The sequence below is a fragment of the Mastacembelus armatus genome, chromosome 4 (genome assembly GCF_900324485.2).
Source record: "Mastacembelus armatus chromosome 4, fMasArm1.2, whole genome shotgun sequence".
NCBI lineage: Eukaryota > Metazoa > Chordata > Actinopteri > Synbranchiformes > Mastacembelidae > Mastacembelus > Mastacembelus armatus.
In genome coordinates, this window is record NC_046636.1 from 12,306,967 (window position 1) to 12,321,887 (window position 14,921).

General features: G+C 44.0%; 1 protein-coding gene across 2 annotated transcripts in view; it reads right to left on the reverse strand.

The window, feature by feature from the left end:
- rsph4a (radial spoke head component 4A) overlaps window positions 1-14,566 on the reverse strand; it is a 32,426-nt gene extending 17,860 nt beyond the window's left edge. For both annotated transcript variants that reach the window (XM_026323758.1, XM_026323759.1), the window contains exons 1-3: window positions 14,264-14,566; window positions 4,750-4,972; window positions 377-658 (exon numbers count right to left, since the gene is read on the reverse strand). In XM_026323758.1, coding sequence (XP_026179543.1) covers window positions 377-658; window positions 4,750-4,972; window positions 14,264-14,370 — 612 coding nt within the window. In that variant the 5' untranslated portion in view covers window positions 14,371-14,566. The remainder of the gene's footprint in view (window positions 1-376; window positions 659-4,749; window positions 4,973-14,263) is intronic.
- Between the last annotated feature and the right edge of the window lie 355 nt (window positions 14,567-14,921).

Genomic DNA, 14,921 nt, shown 5'->3' on the forward strand with positions numbered 1-14,921 from the left:
TTAGGTCACGCATAAATTAGTTCACATGTGGCTGAGAGCTGATTAAGGGTGGAAAATTGACATAATATGTCAATTGATCTAGCAGTATGGTTTTGTGGGCTGAAACACTCACAGAAAGTGGTTTTATTGACGGCACAGTAATGTAGATTCAACTGGAGATACTCAATAAAAGGGAATAATGTTAGTGTTAGAAAATAATACTATGTAAATAATACTGAATTTTTAAAAAATGGTAACAGGTAAACATGGAAAAGATGATTAAGTGTTGAGTTGGTATTACCAGCTAAATAAAAGACAAAAAATATGATCAAATATACTTTTAAAACATTAAATAGTAATGCACATGATTCTACATTGATTCTTCACACTTCCTCACCTCATTGTCCTGAGCCTTCACTTCTCTCTCCTCTTCCTCAGCTGCTTCCTCTGTGATCTGCTCTTCTTCTCCCTCCCCCTCTCTGTACTCAGCTTCAGCAACAATATAGCTGCTCTCTGTTCCAAGAATCTTCCCCCACAATCGGCAGCGGAGGAGAGCCTGTGACTCAACAAGTTGCTTCAGCGCAAGGAAGACCCGCTGCATCTCCTCTCTGCCCAGGCCTACTCCAGCTTGCTCCAGATAGAAGCCTATCTCATTCACATTAGGAAGAGGTGATTCTACCTGATGAGGATGTGTAGTGTCACATTATGAAAATTTAGCTCCATATATGAATTATACCTAGAAAATATTGTTTTCATGTATTTTCAGGTGAAAAGGCATGTAGGCAGCATAGTTATTTTTCCATTTGTGACAGGTTTTATAGCATCCTGGCCGGTACAAACAACAACAAATTGCTCTCTGTAAACACCAGGCCAAAGCCAATCACAGCATCCACTAGGAAGAGGTTGAAAGTCAGGAGTCAGTAAACAGCTGGAAAACGATCACATTCAGAAGACACTAGAAGCCATCTTTGAAAAGAAACAAGCATAATCATCTCACTTGATTTATTATCCATCCATCCATCTTCTTCCGCTTATCCGGGGCCGGGTTGCAGGGGCAGTAGCCGAATCAGGGATACCCAGACTTCCTTCTTCCTGGACACTTCCTCCAGCCCTCCGGAGGGACACCGAGGAGTTCCCAGGCCAGTCGGGAGAAATAGTCCCTCCAGCGTGTCCTGGGTCTTCCCCGGGGCCTCCTCCTGGTGGGACATGCCCGGAACACCTCCCCAGGGAGGCGCCCAGGAGGCATCCGGAACAGATGCCCGAGCCACCTCAACTGACTCCTCTCGATGTGGAGGAGCAGCGGCTCTACTCCGAGCCCCTCCCGGGTGACCGAGCTCCTCACCCTATCTCTAAGGGAGCGCCCGGCCATCATGCGGAGGAAACTCATTTCAGCCGCTTGTATCCGCGATCTTGTCCTTTCGGTCATGACCCAAAGCTCATGACCATAGGTGAGAGTAGGAACGTAGATTGACCGGTAAATTAAGAGCTTCGCCTTCCAGCTTAGCTCCTTCTTCACCACAATGGACCGGTACACTGACCGCATTACTGCTGCCGATGCCCCGATCCGTCTGTCAATCTCACATTCCGTCCTTCCCGTGAACAAGACCCCGAGATACTTAAACTCCTCCACCTGAGGCAGGATCTCTCCCCTGGCCTGGAGATTGCAAGCCACCTTTTTCCAGTTGAGTACCATGGCCTCAGACTTGGAGGTGCTGATTCTCATCCCAGTCGCTTCACACTCGGTTGCAAACCGCCCCAGCGCACGCTGGAGATCCTGGCTCGATGGAGCCAACAGGACAACATCATCCGCAAAAAGCAGAGATGAAATCCTGTGGTCCCCAAACTGGACTCCCTCCGGCCTCTGGCTGCGCCTAGAAATTCTATCCATAAAAGTAATGAACAGAACCGGTGACAAAGGGCAGCCCTGCCGGAGTCCAACGCGCACTGGGAACAAGTCTGACTTACTACCGGCAATGTGAACCAAGCTCCTGCTCCGCTTGTACAGAGACCGGATAGCCCTCAGCAAAGGGCCCCGGACCCCATAGTCCCGGAGCACCTCCCACAGGATGTCACGAGGGACCCAGTCAAATGCATTCTCCATGTGGACTGGTTGTTCAAACTCCCATGAACCCTCGAACACCCTCGAGAGGGTGTAGAGCTGGTCCAGTGTTCCACGGCCGGGACGTAAACCGCATTGTTCCTCCTGGATCCGAGGTTCGACCACCGGCCAGATCCTCCTCCCCAGCACCCTGGCATAGACCTTCCCCGGAAGGCTGAGGAGTGTGATCCCTCTGTAGTTGGAACACCCACTTCTTAAAAAGAGGAACCACCACCCCGGTCTGCCAATCCAGGGGTACTGTCCCCGAACACCACGCAATGTTGCACAGGCGTGTCAGCCATGACAGCCCAACAACATCCAGAGACTTGAGGTACTCAGGGCGGATCTCATCCAGCCCCAGTGCTTTGCCACCGAGGAGCTGCTGAACTACCTCAGTGACTTCGGCTTGGGTGATGGATGGATCAACCTCCGAATCCTCAGCCCCTGCTTCCTTTATGGAAGACGTGATGACGGGATTGAGGAGATCCTCGAAGTATTCCTTCCACCATTCCTTCCACCCAGTCGAGGTCAGTAGCTCCCCACTTCCACTGTAACAGTGTTGGTAGAGCACTGTTTCCCCCTCCTGAGGCGCCGGACGGTTTGCCAGAATCTCTTCGAGGCCGACAGGTAGTCCTTCTCCATGGCCTCACCAAACTCCTCCCATACCCGGGTTTATGCCGCCGTCACCGCCTGGGCTGCAGCACGCTTGGCCCTGCGGTACCTGTCAGCTGCTTCAGGAGTCCCACAAGCCAACCAAGCTCGATGGGACTCCTTCTTCAGCTTGACGGCATCCCTTACCTCCGGTGTCCACCACCAGGTTCAGGGATTGCCACCACGACAGGCACCCGAAACCTTACGGGCACAGCTCCTAGCCGCCACGTCGACAATGAAGGTGGAAAACATGGTCCATTCGGACTCAATGTTCCCAGCCTCCCCCAGTATCTGGTAGAAGCTGTCTCGGAGGTGTGAGTTAAAGACCCCTCTGACAGTGGGTTCGGCCAAACATTCCTAACAGACCCTCACAGTACGTTTGGGCCTGCCAAGTCTGTCCTGCTTCCTCCTCTGCCAGTGGATCAAACTCACCACCAGGTGGTGATCAGTTGACAGCTCTGCCCCTCTCTTCACCTGAGTGTCCAAGACATACTGCCGAAGGTCAGACGACACGACTACAAAGTCGATCATTGACACCGGCCTAGGGTGTCCTGGTGCCATGTGCACTGATGGACACCCTTATGCTTGAACATGGTGTTCGTTATGGACAGACTGTGACTAGCACAGAAGTCCAGCAACCAAACACCACTAGGGTTCGTATCGGGGAGACGATTTCAGCGTTGGTCCCAGGCCACAGAAGCGTTGCCCATGTGAGTGTTGAAGTCCCCCAACAGAATTATGGAGTTCCCAGTAGGAGCACCTTTCAGCACCCCTCCGAGAGACTCCAAAAAGGCCAGGTACTCTGCACTGTTGTTCGGCCCATAGGCCTAGGTCGTTTAATTACTATCACTTGCATTATCGGACCTTCTCCACCTAGGGATCATTGTTTCACACGGACCGTAGTCACTATCACACAACGCATTTCACTATCAAAAGTTGGCACTATGGCAGAGAGTGAAATGTCCAAAGTTTCAGATCATTTCAAGCTTAAAAAAGATGATGACATGGTGCAATGCATGTATTGCAAAGTACCACAACAGCACTTTGTCAATGCTTAAACATCTGAACAGAAAGCATCCAGTGGGAAACATTTAAGGAGTGAACCAATTTAAGAATTAATGTAAAACTGCAAGTAAACAATGCACCAAATAAGCAAACTCCTAAAGCATCCAGTTATGAACCAGACCGGCTCACCTAGAGGAGCCCCGACACAAGATAACATCATTGCCCGTGTTCTACTCGACATTCTCTGGTAATGTCATTGATGTTAGCATGATAGCTAATTAAGATAAACACAGCAGCACTAGTTAGAATGCATGTATTTGTGGTAGTGTAATGTTGCAAGTCAATATGGATGAGTAGGTATAGCCTAGGTCTAATGTTAAGTTCTGGAAACATACTTAAGAATGCAAAAGTCTATGTCATCCGATTTCTTAATTAATCGCTGAAATATTCAGTAGAATACTCAACTCCAAAAATAATAGATAGCTGTAGCCTACACAGTCTACACAGAAACAGCTATGAATAGATCATCAAATGTGCCTATTGGCTCAGGCCAAGTGAGTCAATAGTACAAGACCCTGAGTATATGTGGCTGCACCCGAGAGTACTTTTAATATACATTTAATATTTCCATTTTGACCTACATAATACTGCTGCACTGCGCACATTTGGACAAATGGAACCTATAGTACAGTAAATTAGTAATTCATTCAAAAACACAACCAGTAGTAGTGTGGGAGTTCTTTTTCTACATGTGTGGTAGGCCTTGTATGTGTCTGTAACCAGGAGATCTTTGTGTTTGTTCAAAAGCACCTGTTCAAGAATCAGATATTCAATAATAGCTGCCGTACTGATGTTTACAGTTTTTGACACCTGTCACACATGAAAATAATCAATAAAATGCTGTTAACACTGACATGTAATCTGCCTTTATCAGATGTTAAAAAAAAAATCAAAATACCCCTTCCCTCTACAAAACAGCAAGACAAATGTATAGTGTAACTGTATGTAGCAAATACCAATTCATCCTCTTGGTCAGCATCTTCGGTCCGAGAAAACAGCAGACGCTGCTGCTCAGCCAGTAGCTCAGCAGCTGTAGTCTGTGGAAGGTCTCGCAGGGAGCTCTGTTGGTCTTCATATAAACACCGCTTCACATCAAGGCTCAAGTCCTCAATCACATCCACCACATTCTGTGGCTGGTTGTCCATTACCTTTATCAGCAACTGGGTGAGGTGGTCATAGCTGGAATATTAAAGACGCTTGTTGTAAAACCCAATAAACAAAGGCATGAAAAATGAAATTGAATGCTTACTAGCCATGACAGAACCTGGGTCCATACAGTGAGACTGTTGGTCTACATTGACCTCATTGTAGAAAATCAAAAGCTCAATATAGACTTCAAAGCAGCGCAGGGGGCATGGCTACCCAGCAACATGTCAAAGTGACTGTGAATAGTTATGCTCAGTTAGATGTATTCATTTGAAGTTGTTGTTCTTACATGAGTTGTTAGTGGAGACCCAGGCAACAATCATCTACTACAGAGGAGCTGTGAGGACTTGAATGAAGACCAGCAAAAGCAACTACGAGAACTGCTTGGGGAGTTCCTGGACATTTTTGCTGCTCATGATGAGAACTGCATCCACACCGACCTGGCCCACCATGAGAATGCCCACTAAAATTTTTCATCCCCTCCGACCAGGACAACTTCCACTGGCAAAACAAGTGGTGGCTGAACAGAAAGTGAAGGAGATGGCAGCGGTACGTATCACTGAGCCAACTAACAATCCCCAGCAGCATTTGTCTTAGTGCAGAAGGATTGCAACTGGCAGTTGTGTTTGGACTACAAAAAGCTGGACAAGGTGATCTGGAAAGACTCGTACCCTCTCCCTCACACTGATGATGCACTGGACTGCATTGGACTCCCTTGATCTACGGAGTGGCTACTGGCCATTGGAACTATTGCTAGAGGCGAGACTCAAGACAAGTCTTTTTTATTGGGAAGGGGTTATGGCAGTTCATGGTGATACCATTTGGACTTTTTAATCCACCAACTGGTTTTGAGAGACTGATGGAGCAAGTGCTGGGGTGCATTTCCCCCACCCAATGTGTTGTGTTAATGGATGACCAGCTAGTGCATGCAATGGATGTGGCAGCTTCAGCCAATCCAAGGAATGTTTTCCAAGCCATCTGCCAAGTCTGGCTGAAACTGCACCAAAAAAAGGGCAGTCTGCTCCGACAGGAGACTGCTGTTAAACTATGGACTATGCAGTGAGATTAATCTCCCACTGCAGCTGCTACTCTGTTTAGTCAGTACATTGTGTAAGAGGTGTTTATTATTAATATACCAACCAGCTTCCTCCACATCTGCTGCTCCACCAAAGTTCTGAGAGGGTCCAGCCCCCTGCCTAGCACAGAACCGGCCTGTCCGTAATGCCATTCCTCCAACAGACAGCAGCACAGAACAGTGTACCTGCCATGACTGTGGTAGAACGCGCACAGCATGTCACTGCAGACATTGTACAAAACGAGCCGTCTCAAGAAAAAGACTTGCCCTTTTCTGTACACTGCATCCACATTGGCAGACCACTCCAGTTTTTCGTCCCCAGGTACTTGAAGGTCTGTACAGTCTCTATCTCCTGTCCATCAATGCAGACTGACTGGCATGGTGCTTTTGATCTCCTAAAATCCACCACCAGCTCCTTAGTCTTGGTGGTATTCAGGAGAAGATAGTTCTTTTTGCTCCTGTCAGTGGAGGTCTCCACTAGGTTCTTGTACTCCCCCTACTGTCCACCGCGCACACATGCCACAACAGCCGTATCATCAGAATACTTCTGAATATGGCAAGACTCTGAGTCTGGGGAGATGTGTTTCTGGGACACTGGAATGCAGCACTGGAGCTCCACAGGGGACTGGTGGAGTCCCCTGTGGAGGACTTGCTCCTTTTCTGTTCACGGTCTCGTGACGGTCTTGTGACTCTAAAGTCCGATGTGTAGACTGTGAACAGAAAAGGAGCAAGACCAGTCCCCTGTCTAGCTCCAGTGCTGCATTACAGTATCCCAGAAACACATTTCCCCAGCCTGATATACACATCCTGACGTCTGGGAGGGGCCCACCCCCATACATAGAAGCTTGTCTCTCAGTATGGGAGGCCATATAGTGTCATAAAGCACTGGAGAAGTCGAAGAACATAATCCTCATATACGAACTAGGCACATCCAGATAGGCATATGCCTGGTGCAGCATGTAAAGCACCGTGTCTTCCACTCCCATGTGTTTCTGATAGGCAAGATCAAGATCCTCCTCAACTGCAGCCTCATGTGACGGACAAGGAGCCACTCCAAGGTCTTCATGATATAGGATATCAAAGCCACCAGTCTATAGTCATTCAGCCCCACTAGCCGCCCTGTTTTGGGCACCGGTATTAGACAAGAAGTCTTCCACAGCACCAAGACTTTTTCCAGCCGAGGGCTCAAATTAAAGACCCTCTGAAGAGGGACAGCTAGTTGGCCTGCACAATCCTTCAGAAGCCTTGGGCATACTCCATCTGGTCCTGCTGCCTTCCCTGGCTGAAGTCTCCTGTTCTCAGCTCCAACCTCTTCTGTTGTTAGAGACAGGAGGAGTTGTTCAGATTGTAACAGAGGGATGGTGAAGGTAGAGGGAGCAGCTGTAGAGGTGGAGAAGGAAGTAGCAGTCATAGAGGATGAGGTATATCAAGGAGCTGCTGGGGTGGAGGTGGAAGGAGCAACCTCAGAGATGGAGATTGAGGGATTGAGGTTGAGGGTACATGTGTACCTTTCATTTATGTTCCGGGCTCACCATGTGTCCTAGCATAGGATCCAGGATGCAGAGGACCACAGTATGCGGTGGTTTTTCACACACATTTTTAAACACAATTGCTCTTTTATTTATTCAGAATTCCTTCACACAATTTTCTGCTGTTGTAGCCCTCAATAATGCCTTGTTCTTGTTCCACAGATGGAAAATTTAATAAAATATTATTGCCTAACTTTGCATCAGTTATCCTTGTTATGTTGGAGTCTCTCTAGTCGGCTTTAACATGAACATAACTATTTTCTTGAAGCTGCTGTGTCCTGCTTTGAACAATTGACCAAGCTTACAGTTTAAATTTTAATTAAGTTGTTATTAAAACCCTTTAAAACCCAAAGTCCACCAGAGCATATTTTTACATTTTTAGATGTTGTAGTGCCACTTTTTGGAGCATATTAATTTGCCATAAACCAATACAATCCATATGTCCCAAATGTTAATAATAAATCCATAATAAGTCCATACTAACTAAATAAATTGCTAAAAAGTGCAATAAACCACAAAAAAATGAAAATCGTTTTTTACACATATTTTTCTAAATACAGAAATGTCATAGCTGTATCTCTCAAAACTGTAAATATGAAAAAGTTGTACAAAGTCATTTTACACCACAGAAATTTTATCTGCAGTGTGTCCATAACTTAGTTTTTGAGATACACTCATTTTTCTAAACTGTCATAAAAACGAAAATAAAATGCACATTGTGTACAATGCGCAAAAAGACATCTACATCAAAGTACAGCACAGGAATAACTATATACAGAAAGGCATAATTTGCAAAATAACAACATGTACATGTCTGGTGTGTGTGGGCTGTTTGAAAAAAGTGTTTTTGTGAAATAGAAAAATTTTGAGCGACTGCGAGGGTATCAGGTCAAAGTATGCGAAAGACGTGTTTTCCGCCAAAAAAACTACAATTCCCGGGAAAAGAAGGCACTTCCTGTTGTCGCGGGTGGTGACCACATGATCGTTCATGCTCACAACGTGATCACGTATTCCAAGTAGGAAGTGCTTTGACAAGACCCGCGGTCTGGATTATAATGATTTTATAGTATGCGCTTTTTACTGGATTTCTGCAAGCCCATTACTCGGAATAAACAGTGCTCTGGGACATGATGAATGTGTGATTATATAAGTGTACATCATCTGGTTTTATATGCAAAAAGAATTATTGCTCTATCTTATTTGGTTGCAATTCTACAGGCATTTAAAAATAGATATGCAAATGGGAACATGGGCACTCCCGTGGTTTTTAACTATTACTTGATATATATTTGATACATGGTTATGAATTAGCATTAAAATAATACAAAGGATGTCTGGTGGGCCTGGGATGACTACCTTTGCATCATTGAAAGAACTGGGCAGGACAGACTGCTAACACACAATACAAAAGGTTGACAGATCTTCGACAATGCTGGTAAGGAATTTAGGCAAATCTTAGAAAGCCAATAATAACTAATGCCTAGTAAAGCCAAAAAGCAATGGTGTATTACAATTCCCAAACAATACTGCTGGAGAAGTACATATTGGGTAATGGGGGTAAGGGATGCTAACTTATATTTAGCCTGCATATGCCACCATAACCTAGACTTCCCTCGAAAAAATACAAACTTATACCTGAACTACTGTTACTGTTGTCACTCCGCCACTCCAGTTGCAATATATGAATGTAGAATCATAGTTAAAGCGTAAAAATTATTTGGTTCATTTTAATGTTTACCTTACAATAACGCAATTGCTGCTGTTCTCTCCCATAAAACAACGCAGAGCGATAGAGCGGAAGGTTTGTCTGGAACTATTGAAGCCTATATGAACCATGTGACCGCGCGGTGGTGAGATAAAAGAGTGTCGCCACTCCGTTTTCTTTACCACCCTGATCCGACCCTGCCTGGATGGGCACAAGTTCACACTAATGACTGCTCCATGGGGCCCCATAGAATGGGTGCAGGGAATCGCTATGACATGAGTTGTTAGTGCTTTTCAAATGGATTTGTGTTGTGTGTTAAAATAAAATTGCACTCTTTGCAGCGAGTGCTCACCTAATGAACCTATGGGACCAGAGGTGGGAGTATTTTTTATTTATTTTTTTTTTACTTTTACTCCCTACATTTAAACACAAATATCTGTACTTTCTACTCCTTACATTATCAAAACAGGCTCATTATTTTTTCAACCTTCGCGGATGACAACACGACGTAAAAGACATAACTAGAAAGGAAAATCGAGTGTACAAGTTATGACAGAAAACTTGCAGTGCGACATGGGGGAAGAAAGGAATCCAAGGGGTACTGCTGAGTACGACGACGATGTAGCAGATTTGGAAAAACAAGACAGTCCCCATCCATGGCAATACTTAAAATAACTGTTCGAAGTTGTCGGCTCCAAGAATGATTCATGATGAATGCGTTGTGTTTTTTTACTGTACCAGCAACTGTGCAGGTTGTTAATAAAAGAATTTCCTTTTTTGTGTCAAACTTTTTCAGCTTTGTGGAGTTATCAAAAAGATCTATTGTGTATCACTGATGATAAAAAAAAAACATTTTTACTTTTTTACTTAAGTATATTTCAGACACTGTACTTTCTTACTTTTACTTGAGTAAAGGAGTTGAGTCAGTACTTCTACTTTTACCAGTGTTTGTTCACACAAGTATCTGTACTTCTACTTAAGTATAGAATGTGAGTACTTTAACCACCCCTGTATGGGATTAGGGATGGAGTGAAACCAACCTGAAAAATAAACTGAAGGTTCCATACCAGCTTTCTCTCAGACTGATGAAGCTACTCAGTAGAGTGATGAAACATTTTGACCTAAAAACTAGAACTCCAGTTGCTATGACTCAACCTCTAGCTAGATAGCGAGTGCAAGGGTTACACGGGAGTTAACGTTAGCTAGTAAACCTGCTTCTTAGGACAGGCTAAGGTAACGATATAAAACCTAGTCTTTGAATTAAGTGATTATGTGATTGGAGTAACTAACATGAGCTTTTAATGTTGTATTTTCAACATTGCTAATTCACTACGGATCGCCCCTGGCTGCTATTGTGATCACATCTGGTTTGATGCATTTTCCGATGTTTTTGCGGGCATTGATTTGAACAATTACAATGAACTGGTAAGTGGGATAATTTACACATATTAAACTATTTCTATGCCAAATTAAATGTTTTATGGATATTTAGGTATCTAAATTTTATATGAAAGTGACTTTGATGAGTGAAAGCCGTCAGAACACTTATATCGCGCTTGGGCTCTGTTATATAGTGTATTGGCTGTTGCTGGTTGTAGTCACTAGAGGGCTATCTAGTGTTGGTACTCAGACAGTTATGAGGAAATCATCCCTGGACGTTCAGGAGTTACAAAGTGAGTTGTTTGTTCTTGGCAATAAAAACTAGTTGAATGAAGACAAACCTTCCCGGCCTCTTTCGTAGGTTTTATGACGATATCACAGGCTCTTTCACCGGCTAAAGTGTGCCTTTATTTTTGCTATACTCGGAAGATCTGCCCTCATACGAGTGCATTTTGTAGCTAGCTTGACGCCATTTTGTCTAATTAATTAAAGCGTAGGATCACATAAACTTGCTTAGAAACAAGAAGATAAGTAGGATGACTGGAGGAAATGTTTTTATTTTTTACTGATCATTGAAACATAAAGCCCTACCGAACAAATATCTAATCTTAAATAATCTAGCTGGTATTAGTAGCCAATACAATTTGTTGTTCTTGTTAATAATGCTCAAATAAAGCTTTTTTTTAATGGTATTTGAATTGAAATAATAAGCTATGTATCTGTGTGGGTGGGTAGGCGAGAGTGAGAACTGTGTTCACAGTGAACATTTGAAACACTATAACAATATATATATCAGGCTGTATAAATTTAGATACATTACGTTTCTAGTTATTGGTTTATGTTTCTAACTAAATAGACACTAAAGAGAAAGAGAACAGGGACAGGAGAAGCCAGGACAGATCAGACAGACACAGATCAAAGAAAAGAAACGTACAAATAAAAAATAAAAAAAGAGAGAAAAGTAGGTGTGTGTTTGTCTGTGTTCACAAAAGCATCAAGAAAAAAACTGCATGTAGAAATTGTACTTTAAGGTAAATATACAGCAATTTATGTGGTAAATATGGGTGGCTGTGTTTGGTACTATTTAAAATTTTATTTGTCCATAGAGAAAAAATGAATTTTGTCTTTTCACCAAAGTTTGTATTGTTAATTTATAGATGCCAAACATCCGCCAGCTTAAAAAGAGGAGGAGGAAGACAAAGAAGTGGACCCTGTAGGCCATGGAACTTGCGTTACAGGACGTGGAAGCAGGCAGGATCAGTGCGAGTCAGGCAGCCAAACAGTCTGGCATCCCCAAGACCACGCTGAGAAACAGAGTCAGTGGAAGGGTGTCCTCTGATTGTGCACCGGGTCAGAGGACACTACTCACTCCTGAAGATAAGAATTCCGTGATGGAGTACTGTTTGTATTCTGCCAGTCATGGGTTTCTGACAAAGCCTCAGAAGGTGGCCAACACTCTGGCCATTTACAACCTCCGCCACTCAGAGGCACCAAAAAATGGCGCTTGGCCAGACATGGTGGATTCATTTCATGGAGCGGCATCACCATCTTCTGACATCACGGACCCCAGACATCACTGACCGTGCTACCCACCCACATACTGTTTCCCTCTTAGTGTTGCCCCACCCTCAAGCCCATCTTCACCCCACCCTCATCCTCCTGCTGCAATGAGTTCAGTCTGTGTCCCCACCCCCCACAGCACCCCCCCTCCTCCTCCACCTCCCTCTTCTAATCCCTACCTGGCCCATCCCTTGGCAGCATCAGGCTGGATTTCAGCAGACTTGGCCCACCTCCTGGCTGAAATCAATTATGCCCGCAACACCGGCAGAGTCAGGAGGAACACCAGCAAGGCCCGGGTGCTGACAGCTCAGGAGATGTCTGGCGTCATTGAGGAGGCGGAGGACCATGCTGTGAGGACAGAGGCCCAAGCTCTGGCCAGAAGAGACCGGGAGCTGCAGCGGGCTGAAGACATCAGCCTGGCAGCCACATCGTGTACCCTGCCTGGCTCCCGCCAGCTGCAAAAGACGAGTGCCCTTCAGGAAAGCACCAGCTGCCAGCTCCGGCCTTTCCATCGCCAGTCCCTCAGCCCACACGGCCCCCTCTGTTACCTCTCACAGTCCCTGGCTGCCTGCCCCCAGCAGCACACCATCAGCCATGAGCCTGCCTGCAGGAGATCATGTCCCCCCCTCCATGTTTTCCAAAGACCATAAGTTATATCTGTTTTACGCTTTGGAGTATCTGATTATTCAAATATAATAATTATAGCAGTGGATAGCAATTTGCTACATATTATTTTGAGTATTTATTTCTATGTTAAAATTACTTTTTTTTTTAGAGCCATCAACATCAGTGCAAATATGTGGCCTCCAAGGGTCCCTAACGTCTTCCTCTCCCTCCCGCCAAAAATATTCTCACATGTTGGTAGTATTATCCCTGAAGAAGAGTAAGCAAGATGTGTCTAAAGTCTTTCAAAGTCTTTCTCTTATTTATATAGCTATTCAGCTTCCAACGGCCCAACCTTTGTCCAGCTCCTTCTCTTCGTCCACTGGACCCACGACATCCACCAGTAGTAAAAATTAACATAACATAACAGATTGTATTTCAGCCCATAATAGTTGAGTTATCTAACTTATGCTTCTTTCTGTGAGTAGGTCACACCGCTCAGAAAAGAAGACAGGAGCCAAATGTCTGGCGGTGTGGCCGGTGCAGGAAGCCTGAACCTCCAGACTGTTCAGAGGGATTGATGTCGTGGGTTCAGTGTGACAACTGCCACAAATGGTTCCACACCATTTGTGTGGGCTGGGAGGAGGGGGAGATGGAACAAGATTATTGGTGCTACTGGAGCCAGGACATTTAAACTTTTTTATTTTTTTTTATTTTTATTTATCTAAATAAATCATATCATCCACATTTGCTTATCATGTGACTTGGTTTGTTAACACATTTTAATACAGTCCATATATTTACAGCAACACTGCAAATATTGCTCTGCTACTTGTGATTGCTGTTTCTTGCCCCTCTCTAGTAAGTGTGTGATCATATAAACTTTATATTTTATATGTTGTATAAATTATTTAAGAAGAGGTTGAAATAAGAAAAAAATTAAAAGACCAGACAGCAAGTATGAGACAGGAAGATTAATATCAGCAAGCTTTCATTGCTCAATCTGTAATTATCAGAGTATGCAATCTTATTTTGAAGAGCAGTATTTTGCACCCGGATGTGTTGATAGTATTGTGGTAAACTCAATCGGGTGAGGAACAAGCTAATAACCCCAAAAAATCAGCAGGACAAGTGGATGCAGAGAACAGACGTGAGCGGTCACAATTAGACAACAGTAGTGCACGGCTAAAACAACCGCGAGAGGGCACTTTTCTCATCTCCGGTAACAACAAATGTTGAGTAAATGAATAAAACTATATAACGTTATGGTTAGAAAGGCAACAACCTATACTTTAATTGTATGCTACTAACTCAGCTGGAAACTTTATTTGATCAAATATATTAGTATTTAAAGAAAAATTTTAATAGAATGTTAGCTAAAAAGCGATCCGAATTGGACACAGTTCCGCTAAACACCCTGCAGCCATACACTAATATCAAAGCACTGACATACACCCACTAACGTTACTTACAGATTCAGGTTGCTTTTGGTGCTGGTTTTCAACATGAAAGCCTTGAACGAAGCAGCGGAGTCTAGTCTCGTTTGACTGATATCTTGGTTTTCATCTATGGCCTCCATTGTTACTCAACTCTGTATATTTCCTTTGATGCTGCTTATTGCTTTATCTTGTAACACACTGACTGTCAGACGTCAAACGTTTAGTTAAAGTTAGGTAGCTAGCGTTAGCAGTAACAAAATATTAACCGTCTCACTCAAAAACACGCAATCGCAAACTTCAGCCGTTGCTATGGTTACTGTAACAGAATGGTTGCTAAGCTCACGAGGGCGCTGCAAGGTCCATGGTGACTTAAAAAAAATAAAAAATATTAAAATAAAATATACTCTGATCTTATCTAATTGCATGCGAATAATCACTTTGATCACGTGAAAATGTAATATTTTTCGAGTCGAAGAAATATATAAAAGGATATGACGGCACCTTTTTGTTATAGGAGTTACTGGCAACTTGATGTAAATTGAAAGCAAATAATTCATGGGAAATAAAAGTCTCCCAACCGCACCTTCATGATCCAGTGCAACAGATTACCAGCCCAGTGTCCTGCTTCATAGTATTGTCCCTTTCAGGATTACTGCTCATCTTGCTTATTTCTCCAATTTCGTTTGATTCC